The 23,413-nt window shown below is 37.3% G+C and overlaps 2 protein-coding genes across 3 annotated transcripts; both read left to right on the top strand.

The window, feature by feature from the left end:
- Positions 1–227: 227 nt before the first annotated feature.
- On the top strand, positions 228–1,278 carry LOC120635359. Of its 2 annotated transcripts, none has more exons than XM_039906354.1 (3): positions 228–407; positions 623–831; positions 1,156–1,278. In XM_039906354.1, exons 1-3 carry the CDS (start codon positions 340–342, stop codon positions 1,260–1,262), a joined length of 384 nt encoding a protein of 127 aa, XP_039762288.1. In that variant the 5' UTR covers positions 228–339; the 3' UTR covers positions 1,263–1,278. The 2 variants fall into 2 exon arrangements, with proteins under 2 accessions (XP_039762288.1, XP_039762287.1); XM_039906353.1 differs by having other exon boundaries at positions 228–478.
- A 2,055-nt stretch (positions 1,279–3,333) lies between these two features.
- LOC120635108 lies at positions 3,334–21,191 on the top strand. Its single transcript, XM_039906028.1, has 7 exons — positions 3,334–3,523; positions 8,606–8,743; positions 10,599–15,779; positions 16,800–16,969; positions 17,866–18,089; positions 19,397–19,599; positions 20,466–21,191. Exons 1-7 carry the CDS (start codon positions 3,474–3,476, stop codon positions 20,527–20,529), a joined length of 6,030 nt encoding a protein of 2,009 aa, XP_039761962.1. The 5' UTR covers positions 3,334–3,473; the 3' UTR covers positions 20,530–21,191.
- Positions 21,192–23,413: the final 2,222 nt, after the last annotated feature.

Below are 23,413 nucleotides of genomic sequence, written 5' to 3'. Positions count from 1 at the left end.
CAAACGGCAATGAGGATAGAAACACTACGTTACAATTTGGTCAGATGCACGAACGGAGCCTCTATCAATAATATGTCTGATTTCGAGGCCACGATATTATTAATAGACCAATAGAATATGCAACAACACAAAATCATATCCTCCTTGCTGATAATGTTAGACGTTTCTACTAATTTTTGCGACATTGATTTAAAATATTGTTATTATCGTAACATAGTAACTTTTAAGAGATTTTCTGTTTATTTAAAAAACATGTATTTTAATAAATAAATTATGCTTCCTTAGAATAAAAATCAAGTTCCTAATAAGTATGAGGCCCACACGCAAAAAACCAAAGAAATGTGTGAAAACCAAAATTCACAAGAAAAAGCTTTCATCCAAAATCAAAAAGTGCTTGATTTCTTGCGGTAATAATACTCCTGACTTTGCTACCGCTGCTCCTGATATTGAAACTATAAATCATGCACTTTATATTGATGTTCGTATTATATTTGATGTACCTACTCTTTCTCACATTTATTTTACCTTATATTTTAAATGATTATATTTAATTTTACTTATTCTGCCCAAATTTCAAAAAACCTGATAAATTCGCACACAAATGACATGTATCTTTTTGCAGAAATCCCAACAGGCAGAAGGTAAAGGAAAATGGAAGGTTCTGCCTAAGGACTCCGTCGAGGTTTACAAAGATAAACTTCGCCGTAAAAATAATAAAAGACGAAGAAAAGATAGCCAAGATGATAGTAGCGAAGACTCAATCCCAGATAGAGGGCGCGATAAGGAATCTAGCGGAAAACATGTGTGCAAATGTAGGGTTCGAAAAAAAAGGTATTCCTTAATTTGCTGTAAGTATATTATGGTCAACTAAAGGTTGGTTTTCGAATGGATGTATTTTTTTAATGTACGCCCAATTTTTATTCACTTTTTATCCGACATTTTGTGGGATGTTTAAAATTTTATAAAAATCTTACAAATGATCTGACAGTATGGCTCGGTTGGATATGAAAAGCCCGATCATGAAATAAAATAATTTGACGCATATGAAAATTTTCTCTGTTATTTTCGTAACGTGCCAAGTTTCTATTGCTTTTGAAAATACTTTTATGATCTACCCACAACGGAAAGTGTATTTCTTTAAATATATTTTTACAGGTGTGACACATCTTGCTCTTCTTACTCCAGCTATACCTGTGACTCTCAAATGTCTTCGTCTGAAACGATGTCAAACTAATGTAAAACCGTCCGGCCTGTTTAAATAAATGTTCTAAGCAAGTATACGTCTTGTCATGTATTATTGGTCTACCTCTCTAATCCTGGTAGGGCTTAACGTGATTTTTCCCCTTTGGCCGTGTGGAAGGCGTAGGTCACCTATGGAGAACAGTTCTGGTTAGGCCGACATAATCCAATATTATCCAATTATTATATCTTTCTAAAAGCAACAAGTGAAAAGCGCCTTGACATGCCATACCGGAATATAGAGGAATCGCGGTATAAGCAACAGCACCTAGAGGCTAGAGTCTGTGCTTTAATCTTTCCTGTTTACGTGTACGGAGGTAAGAGAGAAGGCAAAGTATACATGAGTTCGAGATGTGGTGCTGGAGGCGATTGTTAAGAATTCCTTGGACAGCCAATAGCCCAAACGTGTCTATCTTGTCACAACTAGCGGTAAATGCTCGACTTTACTCCAAATGCTACTAACGCATGTACTCTTATTACGGACATATCAGGCGACGTAGGAATGAGAGTTTAGAAAAATTTAATATCACGGTAAAAACCGAAGGCAGGAGACTAAGATGCCGCCCACCAACAAGATGGGCAGAACAGCTAAGGAACTCCCAGTGTAAATTTTACACCACGGATAGGTTAGCCTCGAATAGAAGCCGATGGAAGCAACTGGTCCGCACAGAGTTGCAATTACACCAAGAACGCGATCTGCAGTAAAGAAGCAGTGACTACTGACTAACGCGAGACATATCTCTCTATCTAACATTCAACCTTCTTGGTTGTTCTTAGACATGACAGAAGAGCAAATAAAAGAAGATAAAATTTACGTTCATTTGAGTAGGTTCATAAGGTGCATTACGTCTTGTCTAACAGTAATGTCATTCATTTAGGCACAAAATTATGGTGTGATCAGTGAAACTTGAACAAAATTATTAATGAGAAATGTAGTTCTAACAAGAAACTCCGCGGGATTCTAATGTCGGTTCCACTAAATTTTGAAGATTGTTCTGTGTACATCATATGGCTTGGGGTCTTCTCGATATACCTCACTATTCTGACAGCGACTGCGCTTGCTGTGGTTCTTATTTTGTGAGTTTGGATTTGCCTATCAAGCCATTAACGGCCTACTACAGACAGGGCACGGGTGTACTGTCATAATGAGGAGAGTTTTAGGCCGGAGACCACCTAGCTACCCAGGTTTGGATTTGTAAACTACACTCACCTTTGAGTATGTAGGTTTCCTCTCAATGTTTTTTTTCTTAATTTGAAAACGCACATATCTTCAAACAATTAAAAGTGCCTGGGATCGAACTCTGAGACCGGAGCTGTAACCACTAGGCTAACACAGCTTCGCTAGACTATCAGCACTTTAAAGTTTGCCAGTAGCATCTGTGAATTCAATATTATCGATAGTGCTTAGTACAAATGACCCTCGATTGCGTAAAAACCTAACATAGGGCCCTAAGTTGAAAGGTGGCAGCTACGATTTCAATTAGGTTCAGACATTTAACTATACTTCTATAAATAATCCATAGATATATTATAAATGGTTGTGTGTGTTTGTTTGTCTGTTAGCCATGTTCGACTCTATCGTTGAACCGATCTTGATGAAATTTAGGACTGAAATTTCCTGGAGATGGACTTGACCCCTTACTTTACCATTGCGGAATTTTGCATATGCATTTTATCCCAGAAATAAAAGCGTTTCTGCAGGATTTTTAAAACCCAAAATAAATGCGGAAGAATTCGCGGGCAACGGGCTAATAAAGAAGAAACTTTGTGTTAGTTATCGATAAACTTTTAAACTACTGAAGGCCATTTCATCCAGAGTAATGTTTCTTATAAAAGTGCTTTCATAAATTCATCGCATATTATACACGATTAGTAGTTAAGTATAGTTTTCATTCAATTGTGCCAACATAATATGTTGAATAATAGTACTGGTATCCAGAGCTGATAAATAAAAAAAACTGTCATAAATTTTTTTTATTTTTTAATCTTTCCTGTAGAGAAAATGCAAGGATATTTCACCGTACAGCCTTATCTTACCATATGTCAAATTAATCTGTCAATGCCATATTTTAAAAAGTTGACCGTTTGCGCCATTGATTTGGTTTCAAACTTGCGTTGTTTTTATGTGTAACTAAATAGTACATAATATTTATAAACTTTAAGTGTTCTGTGTCGTAAAAATGTTGTTTCTATAATGTATGGTTTTGTGAAGTGAATAAATAATATCGTACGATATGGACGACACTCAAGCATCCATGAGAAGCACGACCGACGCTGCGGCAACGTAAGACGACCTTAAACTTTGTTGATATTATGGAAAGATGCAGTGAATTCATTATTCTACAAGTTCTGTTATATTTGACTAGCTCTGCCTGCGGTTTTAACCGCAGGAGCTGCGAAAAATACGAACTACTCTTTGTAAAAGAAGAGGACTCAAACAAACTCGCTTTCGCATTCGTTGCTAATGTTTCGGCTTAAAAAAGGATCTTGTGTAATATTTCGAGACTTAAACTATTACAAAGATTTTAGCATGAAGGGGAAAGCCTATCTCATAGTGGTAGTCTATCGCCCATCTCTCTCACGCCCATAAACTATGTGAGGGCATCCTTTATCTTGCATAATGTATGTCTTTTCCAGTTCCATCACTAAACAAGGAACCTGGCTTTTCGGTTCTTACATCAGACTCCCCATTTCATTTCATTTTATGTTGTTTGTCCAGCAATACCACGAATTTGGGTATCTACGGCACATTAGAACTCTGATGATTTCTAAGAAAGTAAGCTGGTACAAGCTCAGGTTGACGTAAAATTTTTGAGTTTAGTGAAGCAGTTATTTCCTTTGCAATTTCATGAACATTTTATTTACTAGAGTCAATTGGAGCTGAAAGGTAGCTACCATGATCTGCCATGATGCTTTAATAATTGTTATCAGATGTAAGGGATACTAATGCTTAAAATGGTCAAAATTTCCTAAACATAGGCTGGTACTGAGAATTTCCCGCAAGCAACACCCATAAGTTTTTCTCTATTTAAGTGGTTAAACCTACCTACAAACTAACTAGCTAATCTTTTTCTGATTCTATTACAAGATAGCACTTGACTGCAATCACACAAAAAATACATATTTATGTATTTGATTGTGCTTAGAGCAGACAAGTTTTATGAACTCGCTTACAGCACAATTGCAATTACATAAACATTATAAGTTGTGTATAATGATTATATGAAGAATGCTAAGAATACCTTGGAATGCATTCCAGACCAATAAAACCATTCTTGAAGAACTCTGCATCATGCAACGTCTATCCTCCATAGTACAGGCTCGTATTCTCACGTTCTTTGGTCACGTATCCAGAAGAGACAACAACTCCATTGAACGTCTGGTTGTCCAAGGAGGAATCGAGGGCACCAGATCACGCGGAAGATCGCCCATGAGATGGGCTGACCAAATAAAGGCTGCAGTGGCTGTCCCCTTACATTAGTGTGCTAGAAAGGCAGCTGCCGGAGAGAATTGGCGACGAATAATCAAGCGTGCCACAACCCTTAAGTGACGACCACAACCACTCTGACAAGAGCGAACCGACTGGGAAGAAGAAGAATAATGTTTATGTTATTGTAATTGTGCTCTAAGCGAGTAAGATATAACTTAAGTAGTTTTTAGTTTTTTTTTTGCAATTACATATCTTGAAACCACACTGAACTGCTTATGGTCATTAAATTATTAGCAGCAGAGTGCACAGTGTAGCACAGTGCTAGCTTCTACTTCTTCTGTTCCTGGGCCGTTTCTGCACTTGACAGTGACAGTGTTAGTGTTTTTATCGCATTAGCATAAGCCTGCAGTAAGAATAATTAATAAATAATGAATAAATATACTACGACATTACACACATCGCCACCTAGCCCCAAAGTAAGCGTAGCTTGTGTTATGCGTACTAAGATAGCTGATGAATATTTCTATGAATACAATACACTGAAAAACATTCAAGTTCATCACACTATCATTTTCCAGTTGTGGGAATCGAACCCACGGCCACGACTCAGAAAGCAGGTTCGCTGCCCACTGCGCCAGTCGGCTGTAAAGATTCATGTTCTTAAAATCTTTATATAGTATAAAAAATAAAACGTAATAATTCAAAATTCAAAATTCAAAATTCATTTATTTCAAGTAGGCCTAATACAAGCACTTTTGAAACGTCAAGTCTGTCCGTGTGTAGTGACTCTACCACCGGTTCGGAAGGCAGATTCTACCGAGAAGAAGCCGGCAAGAAACTCAGCAGTTGCTCTTTTCCAACATCAAAAATTTACATTTTATATTTTAACATTCATTTTTCTATCTTGTGAGAGATGAAAGCGGAGCCGGATGCTTCCAAGCAACCTTGTCATTAAGAAACTCATCAATTGTATAATAACCTCGCTGTAATAAATGTGTTTTAACACATTCTTTAAACTTATGGATTGGTAGGTCCAAAATTACCTTAGGAATCATATTATAAAAGCGTATACTCAATCCCACAAATGACTTCTGCACCTTTCGCAGACGATATGCAGATGTCACTAATTTATGACCATTTCTTGTAAGTCGACTGTTTATATCCACTTTTTGTTTATAAAGACTAATATGTTGTCTTACAAATACTATATTGTTATAAATGTATTGTGAGGCTACCGTAAGTATACCAATTTCTTTAAATTTTTCACGGAGGGATTCACGTGATTTAAGTTTATATATTGACCGTACAGCTCTTTTCTGCAATATGAATATAGTTTCAATATCAGCAGCTTTGCCCCATAATAAGATCCCGTAAGACATCACACTATGAAAGTACGCGAAGTAAACAAGTCTTGCTGTTTCTACGTCAGTAATCTGTCTAATTTTCCTGACGGCGTAGGCAGCCGAGCTTAGTTTACCTGCTAGTGTATCTATATGGGTACCCCACTGAAGCTTACAATCCAAGGTCATGCCCAGAAAAACTGTGGAATCTTCCATTTTTAGTGATTCTCCATTTATTATTATATTTTTATTAACTTTCTTTTCATTTGGTAAAATAAATTCCACACACTTAGTTTTTTTTGCATTTAAAAGTAAATTATTGACAGTAAACCAGTGCGACACATGCGACATAGCACGGCTTACATCGTCAGAGTTGTCTCTACCTCTATCAGTTTTAAAAATTAGAGATGTATCATCAGCAAACAGTACAATGTCACAGGTTTCACTGACATGGTGTGGTAGATCATTTATATACACCAAAAATAGAAAGGGACCCAAGATTGAACCCTGTGGGACACCCATTGACGTAGCCGACCCCTGCGACTTAATGTCTTTTATGCAAACCCTTTGGGTTCTGTCACTGAGATAAGAGGCAACCAAATTTAGTGCAACGTTTTTGATACCATAATGGGCTAGTTTAAGAAGCAAGGTTTTATGATCGACACAATCGAATGCTTTGGATAGATCACAAAAAACACCAATGGCATTCTGCGAACGTTCCCAGGCATCGTACACATGTTTTAAAAGTTTAGCGCCTGCATCCGTGGTGCTACGACCTTTAGTAAAACCGTACTGCTCCGGATGTAGTAAGTTATTTACATTGAAGTGATTCAAAAGTTGATTTAATATAATTTTTTCAAAGACCTTACTAAGAGCTGGTAAGATTGAAATGGGTCTGTAATTGTTAATGTCGTTTTTATTGCCAGATTTAAACGTGTGTGTACTTATGTACATGCGTTAGAAGTTATACTTCTTTGGCGTAGCAATATCTTATATTCCGCCTTGTTCTACGTTTGTAGAAAAGACTACACTAATACTCATTGAAAATATTTTATTGTAACGCATTATCTAGTTATCTTATTATAAGACTGCCCAGTTTCACTCAAAATTAAAATTTGAGTATTTTGTACTATCAAATCAATCAAACATCACACTTTGACAATTAAAATTGTACACTGTCAAACCTTTTTTTGAAAAACTATGGAGGGTAGAGGTAAGGAGAGTCATCTTATATGTGAGAAAAGTTGAAAAAGTGTCCAGTGTATGCGCTAAATAACAGTTAAAAATCCTCCACAATGGCGCTGGTGGATGCACAGGGTATGGTATGAATGTAGCAATCGTAGATGAATTGAAGTATGCCGAGTTAAAAAATTTAATGTCATTATCGACTAAAGTAGTTATTTATTGAGAATTTCAACAACTTACGTTGTAAAATATTGTGGTAAATATAACCTTACTTCCTTGTTTATTTTTCAAGCCTACTCTAACAATATTTGGTTTGGCGCTTCCTTTAAGAGTTACCTTGATGCAAATGTGGCGCCATCCTAATTTAATACATTTTGACGACACTTTTTCATATACACAGATGATCCTCCTTACCTCTACCCTCCATATGAAAAATGAAAATGTTTACTGTAGCTAACTTCAGGGTGTTGATTTTTTGTGACGCGCGCATGTTAAAATTTACTCTCATCATTTTTTTCCTGACGGGCCAAAAGATCTATAACTTCAAAAAAAGAGTCACTCCCTCTTTTTGTTTGCTTCAATTAATAGCAATAGATAGAATAATTTAAGAACAAGGCTTTACGTAGTATTTAAGCATATTACACGTATATGTTAGTGTAATATGTGTAATTATAATAATAAAAATAATAATAAGTGTCATCGTCCTGGGAAGTCCCTCAGGCATATAGTTTCCGGGTGTTCTCATCTTGCATAACCAAGAAGACAGGATAATACATCGACAACTTGCTCTTCAGTATGGCCTCATCGATTTTGAGATGCCTTACCATAAGTACGAATCGGCGTCAGTTCTTGAAAATAGCAGTGCATTGCTCTACTGGGATCGTACGATTGTCACCTTCAAGTATATTATAGCTAATAAACCTGATATAGTGCTAGTCGATCGAGTCGATTACTATTCCAAATAATGATAATCTGGTGAAAGCTGAAAAGAAAGAGTATCTAAATTCATGTGGAGTGTTGAGTCGTCATCTTAAGAAGCTTTCGCTTGGTTGTTGGATCAAGGGTCGGATACAGAGGCAGTAGGCCTTGATATAGCGCGTATTGTGAGGAGGTTCCTCACTGTGGAGCCTTGATCGCCGGTTGCTTGGGTACTCAAAAGCAGCGCAAGCGGAGGAGCGGCTTTTTTAAAAATATATTTTTAATAGTGTTTTTTTATTTCTCTTTTATAATTTCACTGTTTAAAAAAAGGAGAATATAAATAATACAGAATACAAACTACTTGTGATAGTCCTTGGTTAGTGTGATTTTCAGTACAGAAGAGCAGAAACAGCCAAGGAATTCATCAATTTGTAATTTAATGTGCGGGAACCAGAGCGGGTCGCCAGCTATTAATAAATAAATATATTTGCAGGAGGAAGCGCAGATCGTCTATACTAAAGAGTCAGCGGCCGCCGCGCACGCCGCTGTCTGAGCTAGAGTTTAACGTAGCCACCCCCACCGATACAGCCAAGAGTCGTCGCGTCAGCTTCTCGCGGCGGACTGGTGTTGCGTAAGTATTACTAACATCCGAAGTCCGAACTTAGATCGAGTCGTACGCTGACCTTGTACATGCCGTTCCACAAAACGAAGTTTTACAAGCATTCGTTCACTGTCAAAGCTACTGAAATGTGGAATGTAGAACATAAGACAGTCAAAGTCACTGGGCATATTTAAAAATGATGTTAAGGCTCAATATCACGACTATTATTTATTAATCTACTAAAGTTAATATTAGTATATTATTTTTTTATATTTATCATTAGTACCTATTGTTGTATTTGTGTAGTCTGGTTTATGTATTAGTATGTAGTTATTCGTATGTATGTTTTAAACAGTGTACTCCACCTTTTCGTTTTTCTTTTTAGTTCTCTTAATCCTAAGGTTGCCTGGCAGAGATTGCTACTTAGCGATAAGGCCACCAAGTATCAAATAATAAATAATAAAACATCTGATGAGAAAATTTAGCCTATACATACCTAATTTAACAATACATGTTAACGGTTTTGATCGCCTGCCCATAGCCCGATTCCAAAGTGTTTTAGCTCAATAAGCTACAACTTTCCTCAAGAATTGGGCTAGTACCAAAGCACGGCTAGCATGAGACAAGTATCTTCCCGGGGAAAGGATAAAAATTTCATTAACTCTCAGAGCATTTAATAATATACTACGACAATACACACATCGCCATCTAGCCCCAAAGTAAGCGTAGCTTGTGTTATGGGTACTGAGATAGCTCATGAATATTTATTATGAATATAAGTATAATACACTCCAGTTTTTTTGTTTCTCTCTATTCGTCCTTTATTTTCCTAACTGTGTAGTGGTGTACAAATAAAGAGTTTAAATAAAATAAAGAAATAATAATAAATACTTATAATATACAGATAAACATCCAGACACTGAAAAAAATTCATGTTCATCACATTAACATTTTTCCAGTTATGGGAATCGAACCCACGGCCTTAGATGCAGAAAGCAGGGTCGCTGTCCACTGCGCCAACTGGCTGTCAAATATTTATTATTTGTATTGGCGCACAAGTGGAAATAATATCCAAATAATATATGTGTAATAATAAACGGGGGTAAACTTCTCCTATTCCCGTGCTTTAACACGTTAATAATATCCCCTATTTTTGTCTCCTGCCTGTGTTAGCCCTGCAGAGATTGGCTCCTAAATTTGACAGTTGAAATAGGTGGAATTAAAAAAAAAATCTACCTATTTCAACTGTCAGCTAAATACCAATTGTCTGATATAATAAGTGACATAAGTAACTGCTAAATACAAGTTAATTACCATTGTGCTAAATACAAGTTAAATTTATAAAATTAATATTTCCTGGCAAGTGTAGGTAAGAACACTGTAAAAAATTAAGCAATGTGTGATCTCTCGTTTCAAAGTGTATCATTGTATTATGGGCCTTTGAAAGTAGATTGATCTTACAATGTTTCCGCAGTCGCTATAAGACTGATATGAATAAATACATATACAAATTTCGGCATCGGCAGTTGGAGAGCCGTAGCTTAGTGCCGCTCAGGCTGTGTTTGCCAGAGAGTCGCAGGTTCAAAACCTGTCGGTTCCGAAAGTTTTTTACGCATTTTAAATTTATAAAATTAATATTTCCTCCAACTGTACTAAAACTAGTTACCACCCTGACAACAAAGACGTGCCGCTAAGCGATTTAGTGTTCCGGTGCGATGTCGCGTAGAAACCGATTATGGATATGAGTACCATACTCCCTAACAGGTTAGCCCGCTACCATCTTAGAATCTTACCACCAGGTGAGAATGCAGTCAAGGGCTAACTTGTAGTGGATAAAAAAAACACTAAGAAATTATAAAATTTCAAAAAACGTATTTGCTTTCAGGGAATTCGTTACAAATGAAGGGACAACAACCTGGAAAAACTTTTATGAAGAGCACAACAAATCTTTGGAGAATTCGGGCAACGAATCGGTCGCGAACGCACCCCGCCACATGTCCATCGGCCACATCGGAAAGAGAATATTTGACCAGCAGTTCGAGGAAGTTGAAATCGTGGACATTGGAGGCATACTTCAACCAAAAACACTCGCACATGATTTTCATACATCACTTAATAATCTAAACATCACGCAACAGTTAGCATCCCTAGAATGCCAGGGCGACGATAGGAAACTGACCGCCCCTCTTCAAAATTTCGATTTAAGCTCGCTCACAGACCATCAGAGTAAAGTTTTCCGTGATGACCTCAGCATACCGACTATGCCTGAAATGTCAAACCCAATTGACATAAATTTTTCGATGCGACCTATGAACTCTAAAGACGATTTAGATGAAATAGTGAAAGATTTGGGTAGGATGCAACCAACGAATGTTGTATGTGCAGGTCCGTTTAATGGTAACAATATGTCCGAGTACATTGAAATAGACCTGAACATGACTCATGTCGCATTAAAGAATGACGATTGTGAGATGTCAATCACAGACACAATTCGCAATCCAGAAGTCCAGGAAGTTTCTAAAAGCATATCGTCCATTCACAATGAAAGGAAACTTAACGATGAAAACGATTGGATAGTTGATAAAGAAAATATTGTAATCAATCCTTACGTAACACCGAAAGAATCTAAAAAATTTAATATAAATGAATCCTCTGATAAAATATTAGTGTTCGATGGCAAGAAATTAACAGTAAAATCAGAAAGAGAGACCTTATCGAATTTGGAGAAAAAATGCGACTATCGAAGTACATTGTTACCTGATACCACAGATTCGCCACCGAAAAGGAAAACAATTGTTTTAAATACAGACGACGACTTACCAAATTTCATGTTCAATAAATCAATCATCAATCAATCAATCATAGGAAATCAAGAAGCTGACAGTCCAAAAGATTTACCTCCATTTAAACAAAGCATTGTAATATATAACGAATGTGATATGTCCATAACACAAGCAGTGAACAATGAAGTCAAGATACCAAAGAGACAAACAATTGTTTTTGAGGATGACATGGGCAATATCTCCATTACCCAGGCTGTTCCAGCTAAAGTTATTATCAATAAGCAAGAAAAGAGGAAAACTATTATATATGAAAATGACAACGCAAATATATCAGTGACACAAGTGGTGCCAACAAACATTATGGCTGCTAATAAAACTATTGTTGAGAAAAGCAAAACTGTTGTATATGAAGATGATATTTCGTTTACACAAGCGCTACCGGGTAATTTGATTCTGAACGATAATACTAAGAAATCGCAGGATAATACAATGTATTACCAAGATGATTACAATATATCTGTCACTCAAGCTGTTCCAGAGAATATATTACATTTAGCGAAAAATGAGAGCAATAGTAACATTACGATTTCTCAAGCCAACAAAAAGGTTAAGCCAAACGATTCAGCGATGACTGTAATTTACGACGGACATGCTAATGAAGATATCGAGATTACGCAAGCAGTTTCAGATAATATTTTATTACCTCTTAAAAAAAGTTCTGAAAAACGAAAGACTCTGATATTTGAAGATGATGCTGGTGATATATCAGTAACTCAGGCGGTTCCAGCAAATATCATGTTAGAAACATTAGAAGCAAAACGCGAAACAAACCCCGAATCACTTAAAACCGAGGACACGGTCGCTTTAAATAAGTCAAGTGTACATTCCGCTTATGTTAAAGCTGAACTCCATTCAAATGATCAAATCGAGAATATTGAGAAAAACTCTAATAGAAGGAAGACAATAATTTACGATGATGAGGCAGGTGATATTTCAATGACACAAGTTATGCCTTCTAATATTATAGTGGAATCAGAAATTGGAAAAATGGAAATATCAAGTGACCACAATATAGCAGATCTTTCATTAACACGGGCGTTGCCTTCAAATATATACGTACTAAAATCGGAAAATGGAATTAAAGACGAATTATCTAGCCTTCTACCTAATATCGACTGCAATGCCAAAAATATCTCGACAAATTTTAACACTAGTAAAAAAAAAGATGTTTTGGTACAGTTAATTGAGGATAATAATACGAAACGATACTCTGAACTCCGTGAAACTAGCGGGGGTAATTTATCAATTACGAAACCGATTCCAAGTATTATTCTTGATTTTCAGAAGGAAATAACCAGTAAAGGGATTGAAGTACGCCCAGCAAAAAAATTATATACGGAAACTGAACTGTTAAAAGATAACTTATCCATCAAACAAGATATTTTTATATATCAGGCTGCAGAACAAAGTATTTCCGAATCAGAAAAAGAAAGCAGTGTTGTAGCCTGTCCTTCGGGAACTAGTATCAAGGAATCGAACGAATCCGTAGTATGTAAAGAAAACTTCAGTGTAAATAATTCATATGACTCAAAATCAAAAAAGTCCTTAAACTGTACTAAGATTAACGAAAGCTTTATCGAAGAAAAACAAAGCATAGACTATGAAAGTGAGCATCAAAAGAACTCTATGGTAATCAGGCAAAGTATAACGAGATATCTTGATGAAAAATTAAAGGGCAAAAAATCTTTCCTCAATGAGCTATTAGATATGTCAAATGCTTCGTTGGAAACTGTCGCCAAATCCGATGTAATTTCAGCCGAACCAGGGGTTGTTGTAGATACGATAATATATAATAATGTCAGTCCAAACAGTATAGAAAAATCTACTGGAAGCCTGTTTGTCATAACGAGTGATAATGAAGATGACGTCGAGGACGGAAATAGTACCAACAATAAATCAGAACAATTACAAAAAAGTTTTGTTAGTGAACCGAAACAGGAAATTACGAAAAATATACCAACCAATGAATATCTTGAAGAATCAGAAGACGTTCGGGACTTACACAATAAGATCGCTGAATTAAAAGCTGTTAATCAATCAAAAAGAACTTCAAACAACCGCCATTACGAAAGAGTTGTTAGCTCTGATCTATATGATGATAAAGAAAGTTTAAATAAATCTGAAGTTAATGAAAAAAGAGTAAGAAAAAGTAAGAAATCTTTTGTAAACGCTGACGATACAAGGGAATTGCTAAAAATGCTTTCAGATTTCACAGAAGGGACGACCGATGAGTCAGAAAAAGATAACTCGATAGCCAAGGTAGATATAAAAGAAAGTTTACCAATCGAAAAGAAATATGAACCCAGTCGTATAATCCCAATAAGACAGTCCTTGAGTAGAGAACAACTATTGTGCAATATATCGATGGCTAAAGCCGCTCTACAGCAATCTCAATTCGAAATAGATGAAGATGAAAGCTTAGAAGAATCTCAAGACTCGCCAGAGGAAATCCACGATTCACCAGAAGAAACTATAGAGGATGATAAATCCCGGAGAAAATCCGTCAGGATTAGCAATGAAGTAGTTAAAACCTTACAATTCGAGGAAGAAGATTCTTGTTTAAGCGAGGAAAGTCTGAAATCTGGCGTTAAAATATCACTATTAAAGAAAACCGCCTTCGGTGAAACTACGTACATGAGAGAAAATAAAACGCGTGTTATACCGAGCTACTTAAAAGATGTGTCTGACAATCTGAAAGATCTTATGAACGATCTTGTCAAACCTATGGCAGATGTAATGCCTTTTGAATCCGTTGGTCTAGACAAGTCTTTTGAAACAACAGGATCAACCTGCAGTACACAAATGCAAGCTAATTTAATGACTTCGAGTCAAATAGATGTTGATGTTGAACTGCATTCTAATGCAGAGTCAGTTGAAAATATTAAGAATATTAAAACGAATCGATCCCCTTGTAGAGTTATCGAGAAACCAGCTTTAACTAACAATGCAGACCGATCTTTGACACGTTCCTTCCAATCTTTATCTGCATCTATGAAAGTCGACCATTCTCCTATCTTACAAACGAGTATTAAAAGACCGATACCACAATCTACGGAGAATGAACCTGTTATAGTATTCGATCATTCAAATCCTCTGAACAACGTTCTGTTAGCACCAATAGATGGCGTCAAAGTACATAAATACAATCCGATAAGATCAACAGAAACTATGCATTCGGAACGCGAAAACTTCACCGAAATGGAAGTTACGAATGTTGAAAATATCGTAGAAGTTGAGAGATTGTCAACGCATTATAACGTGGAGGGTTTAGTATGCCAGCGGCAATCAACGCTACAATCAGGGGATGTTTATCATGAAAAAGTCAAAGATACCAGCAGTTTAGCTTCAAATATCAGTAAACCTTTATCAATCGATCGTTCAACAGATGGATTGTTGATTCAAGTTACGAGCACTGAAGTCAACACTTTAATTGCAATGAAAGAAAATAAAGAAATCTTGGAAGCAAGCTCTTCACTCACTTTAGTAGATGATGCACTGGCACAAAGCATATTAGATGTAGAAATTGAGAGTAGAACTTCTAAAGGAGCTAATAAGCCGAAATCACCACTCAGGGTGATTTACCAAATGGAAACAGATGGGGAACTGTTGCAGAAAGTCAATTCTGACGCAACATCGAATATCGAAACCGATGAAGAAAACGATATAACTAATACGAGAAAACGTAGCTACAGTCCCACTAAACGAAACGAAGATACAGCGAACAACTCAAATATAGAGCTAACGCCAAAACCGATTAACAAAATGCAGAAAATGTCCAACAGTCCGAGAGAACATAAAAAAATCAACGATCGCCTCGACAAATTATTATTGTGTTTGGATAAAATGGAGTCAGTGCCCAACATACCAGATGGTTCCGTAATTCATGATGAATCACCAAAAAAGAGAAGCCCGAAACGGGATAAAGTTATAGTGCAACGTGTTCGCACAGAATGTACTAGGGACGCAAGAACTGACAAGAGTGCTATAGAATCCATTGATTCTTCTAAAAATGTCGCCGAAAGCGTTAGTGTGGAGATAGCGAGCTCATATACCAGTAAGGAGGCGATTAAGATTCAAGATGGCGACAGATCGCCCAGCAATCTATCGAGCAATCCAAGTATGAACTGGGAAACCGAAATCAATGAGCCAAGTTCGCGAAACATTTCGGCGTGTAGTTCAAACGTCAACGTTGTAGATAGAATCAACATGCTGAAGTTTATGGGGTAAGTTCATTAATCTTACTTGTGCATACTAATATTATAAATGCGGGAGTGTGTTTGTCCATCCATCATGCCGGAACACAATTAATTTGTTTTTTTTTTCATTTTCCATTTCACTATAAGTTAGCCCTTGACTCCAATCTCAACTGGTGGTAAGTAATGATGCAGTCTAAGGTGGTAGCGGGATAACCTGGTAGGCTGTATGGTAGTCATACCCCTAATCGGTTTCTACACGACATCGCACCGGAACACGGTTTATCGGTAGGGTGGAAACTAGCCACAGACGAAGCCTCCCACCAGACCAGACCAGAGAAAAATCAGAAATTATAAATTCCCAAAATGCCCCGCTGGAAATCGAACGCGGGCCTTCCTACTTAAATTCACAGCGCTTAACAGTGCTGTCCTTCCGTCATGCCGTGACAAAGCCTCTATACAGGAGCTATGATGACAATAGGAATATTTAGAGCACGGTCCGGGTGTTCGTGCTCGGAGGAAACACACAACACGATTCGTTAGCGTGAGTCAGGATCTTTGTGGCGCCATCTAGTTTAGTAATGTGGAGACCCCTACAGCCACCAATAAAGATTGAGAGTAACATGGGCTGCAAATTAACTTGATTTTTTGCATAGAGTTAGAACAGGATAGAACAATGAGTGTTAAATTGTTAAATGATGTTGGAAAAGAGCAATTGCTGAGTTTCTTGCCGGCTTCATCTCGGTAGAATCTGCCTTCCGAACCGGTGGTAGAGTCACAAGACACAGACATAATACTTCAAGTAGGCCTAATATAAGCACTTTTGTAAAGTTATTTTAAACGACAAAAGAATTATGAATTTTTGAAACATTCAGATAAATATTAATGTCCATCACACAAATATTTTCCTGTTCAGGGAATCGAACCCACGGCCAGGAAAAGAAAGCACGGTCGCTGCCCACTGCGCCGAACAGCCGTCAAACGGCATATGAAAGAATGTGTTTATTCTCTTTATTATTGAATTTAAAGACGGATAAATTGTTAAAGCAGTCGCGAGTGTGAATGGGAGTCGTCCGGCGGCGACGTATGGATGTTCCGACTGTTGCGCTCCCGCGTCCGCATCACAGCGCGACTGTCGCATCGCCACCACAATGCGTCGCGGTCGCTCGTGCTGTCTGACACGCCGCTGGAGGCCGTCACCGTGGAGCCCATTGGACCAGGTAAAATCATTACTATCGTCCGCATCACAACGCGACAGTCGCAGTGTCATTACAGCACTAGAGCCCATAGCACAAGGTATAAATCATCAGCCTCGCCCACAACAACGCTTGGGGCTGTCATCGTAGACCCCATTGGACAGATCATCATCATCCGCATCACAGCACGACTGTCGCAATGATATGATTAAGAGTCGCGGATATGCTCTGTGACACACGCTCCTAGAGGCCGCCACCATAGACCATATACTTTAATTTAACTTTTTTGCACTAACTAGATGAAACAGCATTATTTATAGATAACTATAACACAAATTAATGAAAGATAAATTATATTTGTAGCGGGCTTCTTCTTAGAACGGCGCGCATAGATCCCTTGTAGCTTTAGTTTTAAGTTTGCGAATATGGTTATCGCCATAAAATTACTACAGTGTACTCATTTTTCATGTAATGTACGCGTCATAAGTGCCATCTATGGGCCTACTTCAATAAAGATATTTTTGACTATTGACTTTATATGTCAAGGCAGTTTATCCGCATCACCGCGCGACTGTCGCAGTGTCACGCCGACGTGACGTGTTTTAAAATAAATAATTGTCTTAACAATTATTCATTGTAAAGTCAACATTTCCTGAGGATGCTCCGGTTTCGGAGCGTAGAGGGTACATTGCCGAAGATCTGTTGTGTGGAGTATAAAGATTGAAGAAATTATACATGACACCATACAGATTCTCCTCCCGCGAAAAGCTCGCGGAGTACAGCAAATTAAGCTTAATTTTCATAATTTATCATGGATTTCCGCAAAGTAAACGCCTGCTTCTATCCAATCATTAGGTACTTATATCATAATAATAAAAAGATTTATTACTATGGGGAAAAAAATGTATATGTGATTCCAGAAATAAAGGATCCCATAGCGGCGCTGTGCGTGCGCTTCGCCGCGGAGGCGATGCGCTACGAGAGTGCGCGCGAGGGGCAATGTGCGCGCGCGCAACACGTGCCCGCGTTGTTGCAGAGATGCGCGCGCGTCGCACGCATTGCACTGCGCTGGGCGCGGGCGATGCGCGACGCTCGCTACCATCTCGCGTACACCGCCAGCAAAGACGGCGCCGTCACACTCAAGGTAGGACTTCTTTATTTTTGTACTAGCTGGTGCCCGTCCGTTTATTTATTTACTCTTTCATTTATTCATTCATTCATTCATTAAACCATTAAATTTATTAAATCATTAATTCATTCATCCACTTTATTTTATTTTATTTTATTTATTAGGGACAACAGACAGTCTTGCACAAAAATAACAAAAAAGACAGATTAAATTCAAATTCAAATTTAAAAATCATTTTTTTCAAGTAGGCCTACTTTATAAGCACTTTTGAAACGTCAAGTTTATCTGTTTTCTTCCCCCGACAATGACGATGCCCGCGTGACCGCAGGTCGCTAACTTCCCCCTACGCTCGGTGTGCGGGGTTGAAATTTAAGTTTTTACAAAAATAATAAATAGTTGGAAAATCCATCGCCTCATAATCTCATTCATTCATTACAATAAAATTGAGATTACTTGGAAATGATAATTAAACTACATCTAATTATACCGTGAAAAGTAATCTGCTGGCTTCTTTTCCTCAAAATACTGAAGCCTAAAAAAAAAAAAAAAAAACATTTCTATAAGTGAAGTATTTCGCTCGTTTTCGTGACCACAAGATACGGGATCCGCACATACAGACACAAGGACGTCCTAGACTGAACTTTTTAAACAAATTTTTTAATTAGTTTAAATAATATGTATTTAATTTTGCCCATACTGTGTGTAGATCTGATGAATGTGGTTGAAGATAGAGGACATAACTCCTCAGCGGACAGCAGCAAACCGCTCATTTAAGGCTTAGCAATACTGAATACTTAATTTTTTTTAAACTACATCTAAATTGAATGCCACATCAAAAAACAAAATCAAACGCAGACGAAGTCGCGGGCAACAGGTAGTAAAGAATAAAAAAGTGTCATTTTTTTTTTTTTTTATAAATTATAAATAAATATACTACGACAATACACACATCGCCATCTAGCCCCAAAGTAAGCATAGCTTGTGTTATGGGTACTAAGATGACTGATGAATATTTTGATAAATAATATACCAAAATACTAATATACATATAAACACCCAGACACTGAAAAACATTCATGTTCATCACACAAACATTTTCCAGTCGTGGGAATCTAACCCACGGCCTTGGTCTCAGAAAGTAATACCCACCTCAACGCTTCGCTTATGAGGCGTGCAATAAGTCGTCAAGTTATAATGCAAAAACTACTGAATATAACGTATATATAACGTATTATTTTAATTTTTTATATTTCCACCGTAGAGCATAAGGCAAAGGAACTCGATTATGCTTCCCGACAATGACGATGCCCGTGTGTCCGCAGGTCGCTAACTTCCCCCTACGCTCGGTGTGGGAGGTGCGCTTCCGGATGGAGCTGGTGGTGGGGGACGCGGAGCAGGTGGCGTGGCCGTGCGCGACCGACGTGCGCGCGTGCTCCGTGCTCGCGGACACCAAGTCCACTGTCGACGTGGCGAAGCTCGCGGATCAGATGCCTAGGGACTGGAGGCACGCGCCCGCCACAATATGGTGAGTTATCGAATATACAATGAACACTATATATAATATGTAGTTCAGATTTAATTTGTAACATATAGCAAAGAAAAAAGCAATTACAGCGCTATAAACATCTTAGCGCAAGAGGGCACCATTGGTGGCCTTATCGCTACATAGCGATCTCTGTAGGCATATATATATATATATATATATACACACATATATATACACGTTGTATACCTATATATATTTTATTTATTTATTAGCTTTTCATGAGAACCAACAGTATGTACTATTATACATAAGAGTAATGCCGAATTTTGTCAACAATGTAGTTTTAATAAATGGTAACATTTACCACAAATTGCTTTGGAATTTAGTAACAAGCGAAAATTACACAACAATATTTAAAAAAAAAAGCAAATTTAATTTACCATACAAACTAATTCAAAACATTCAAAGTGTTTACTTATTGGAGATAAAAGACTGACGCACGCATAGTACCTAATAAAGTGACAGAAGTCGACCGATTTTAATTTTGCATGTAACTTTAGGCTGTATCGGATTTCTTTCAGTGAAAACTATGGCAGTGGTTTGGAAGTAATATAGTAATAGTAATATTTATAAACATATACATGCTACAAATCTATATATAAAAAAATGTTATGTTGGTTAGTGTACGCTTCAAAAACTCTAAAAGTTCTGCACCGATCGAGCTGAAATTTTAGCATTATATATTATAAGCATCAAGGATTGTTTTTAACTATTTTTCTCAACCATTCAATCACAATGTGCCACAGCGAAGCGTGGCATGGTATGGCTAGTTAATAACAAAAATCTATTATTGTCTTAAACACTATTGATAACACATATTTTAATTATTGTTTTCTTCTTTTCAGGTCAGTGTTTAGGTACCTGAAGAACAAGACTAGTGACGACGATCATTTTCTCGGTTTATTATAAAATTGCAACATTCAATTGAAGAGCATTTCATTTATTTGGGTTATTCCGTTTGTCACCCTAAGGCGATCGCCACTAGGGTGTATTTTCGGAAATTTGGGCTTTTCTATCCACCACAGCACAGCTAGCATGGGTAGTAAACAGTTATATCCCTGGGGAATTGATAAAAATTTGCCTTTTCACACAGCCTTAAAAAAAATTATATCCCGGACAGGGGATATAATTAACGTGTCCACCCTACTAAAGCACGGGAACGGGATAGGAGAAGTTTACCCCCGTTTATTGTTTGGATATTATTTCCACTTGTGCGCCAGTGCTCTGAGAGTTGATAAAGCTGTGTGAGAAGATAAATTTTTACCGGGGAAAGGCCCCGGTCATATAATTGTCTCCTAACCCATGCTAGCCGTGCTGCCAATTCTATTTATCTCCTTTACTCGACATAACCTTGAAATTCATATTCGATTGTTGAAACACTACCTTTGCGAAACCTCTCCCTGCTCTAACGCGACTTTCATTGATCGTAATATTATTTTAAATACATTGCAGAAGACTGATTACCATTTACCTATTCGTATTATTCGTTTGGTACGCACAACAAAATATTTTTGTGTGCCAAAACTATTTTAACCAGATGCCATTAAAAAAACCTATTAAAAAAAAAAAAAGGGAATATCTATTGCTCCAACATTCATATTTAATCTATATTTTATTTATTATCAGTGAAATATGGAGGGTAGAGGTAAGGAGAGTCATCTTATATGGGAGAAAAGTTGAAAAAGTGTCCAGTGTATGCGCTAAATAACAGTTCAAAAATCCTCCACAATGGTGCTGGTGGTGGATGCACAGGGTATGGTATGAATGTAGCAATCGTAGATGAATTGAAGTATGCCGAGTTAAAATATTTAATGTCATTATCGACTAAAGTAGTTAATTATTGAGAATTTCAACAACTTACGTTGTACAAAATATTGTGGTAAATATAACCTTACTTCCTTGTATCTCCATACTTCCTTGCTTATTTTTCAAGCCTACTCTAACAATATTTATATTTGGCGCTTCTTTTAAGAGTTACCCTGATGCAAATGTGGCGCCATCCTAATTTAATACATTTTGACGACACTTTTTCATATACACAGATGACTCTCCTTACCTCTACCCTCCATACAGTGAAATTACAAATAGGATGGCAGTACCAAGTGCATACTATTTGGTGTGCGTACAAATCGCTCATATGCTACTAGGATTGCATAATTTAAAAGCGATTTTTTAGAAAATTTTAAACCCCAAGCCGACAACAAAATTTAGATTTAGCTATATTTGACGCCGAGTGGCGCAGTGGGCAGCGACCCTGCTTTCTGAGTCCAAGGACGTGGGTTCGATTCCCACAACAAGAAAATGTTCGTGTGATGAACATGAATGTTTTTCATTGTCTGGGTGTTTATCTGTATGTGATTCATAAAAATATTCAACAAGAAGATAACCTTAGTACCCATAACACAAGCTACGCTTACTTTGGGGCTAGATGGCGATGTGTGTATTGGCGTAGTATATTTATTATCATAACTGTTATATATCAAGGATATTTTTCGAAGATATAAGGATAAAGCCAGAAGAGAATTAATAACCTACAGACACCGTGTACAGAACTAATATCGAAGTGTATATTGAGTATCAAAAGCCACTTTCACTTTTAGGAGTGATTTGTGCGCGGGGCGTTTTCACTGTTTTTGGATACAATGCACTGCATAAAATAATGGCCGAGTGAGGGTTCTGCATGTTCTTTATTCTGTGGTTTTATTGTTCTATTCTTTTGGAATTGATAATATTTTTAATCAAAGTTTAACAATAATCCCTTGTATAATTTTACATTTTGACATGTGTCAAAGAAAGTAATAACTAAATGTTGTCCAGTTTAATTTTAAATATTTTAATCTCACAAGTAAATATTAAATGTTTTAAAATTTATTTGTGAGATTTTTTTCATGTTACTGTTAGAATTAAATTTCTGATGTGTTTTTTTTTTATGTAAATATATTTTTTGTGTAAAAGTAATTAAATGGTTTTATTTGAAAGCGAAGGCTAACTATAGCAATGCCTATAGTGAGGGCTCCCATAACTTGTAGCCATCAAAACGGGACGTTTTCTACACAAATGCCCAAAACCCGACAGCAGCTTCTCAAGTACTACACCATATATAATTAGTATGCATGTGAACTAGATGGCGCCACAAAAATCCTGCATCGCGCTAGCAAAGTGTTCACGAAGAATGCCTAAATATACAACTTCCAAAAATGAATGTTCGGACCTCGGTCCCCGAGCACGGTCACCCGCTCGGAAGAAGATCTTCCTATTGTTACGGTCGAGCGTATCACCATAGCTCCCGTACATATGTGATCTCAACCGTATCAAAAGTTTTAAAATAAAAACTCAAAATAATTAAGTCATAAGTTTTTTTGTTTTTTTTCATTATCATCATCATCATCATATCAACCGATAGACGCCCACTGCTGGACATAGGTCTTTTGTAGGGAGTTCCAAATTCCACGGTTTTGTGCCGCTTGAATCCAGCGGCTACTTGCGACGCGCCTAATGTCGTCCGTCCACCTCGTCGGGGGTCGACCAACGCTGCGTTTACCAGTGCGGCTGTCATTTCAGCACCTTGGGACCCCAACGTCCATCCCTCCCCCGAACTATGTGCCCCGCGCATTGCCACTTCAGCTTCGCGACTCGTTTTATTTACTACAAATTAAATATTAGTCTTATTTTGTCGGGATAAAAGTATCACGGGACCACTGTCCCGTGATACTTTTATCCCGGTTCAAATGCGATGGGCAACTGTACCTATATACTTCAAGATGTCATATTTTAGTAAGTAATTTGTTGTAAA

The sequence above is a fragment of the Pararge aegeria genome, chromosome 26 (assembly GCF_905163445.1).
Source record: "Pararge aegeria chromosome 26, ilParAegt1.1, whole genome shotgun sequence".
NCBI lineage: Eukaryota > Metazoa > Arthropoda > Insecta > Lepidoptera > Nymphalidae > Pararge > Pararge aegeria.
Note: the sequence above shows the minus strand (reverse complement) of the source record. Positions and strands in the feature narration are given on the sequence as shown.

Bases quoted from the DNA above. Each gene is read 5' to 3' on its own strand.
- LOC120635359 (XM_039906353.1), top strand. From the start codon at position 311: ATGAGGCCCACACGCAAAAAACCAAAGAAATGTGTGAAAACCAAAATT. The intron at 479-622 runs GTTCGTATTATA...ATCTTTTTGCAG, and splicing joins ATCATGCACTTTATATTGAT to AAATCCCAACAGGCAGAAGG. The intron at 832-1,155 runs GTATTCCTTAAT...ATATTTTTACAG, and splicing joins TGTAGGGTTCGAAAAAAAAG to GTGTGACACATCTTGCTCTT.
- LOC120635108 (XM_039906028.1), top strand. From the start codon at position 3,474: ATGGACGACACTCAAGCATCCATGAGAAGCACGACCGACGCTGCGGCA. The intron at 15,780-16,799 runs GTAAGTTCATTA...TTGTTAAAGCAG, and splicing joins AACATGCTGAAGTTTATGGG to TCGCGAGTGTGAATGGGAGT. The intron at 18,090-19,396 runs GTAGGACTTCTT...GTGTGTCCGCAG, and splicing joins ACGGCGCCGTCACACTCAAG to GTCGCTAACTTCCCCCTACG.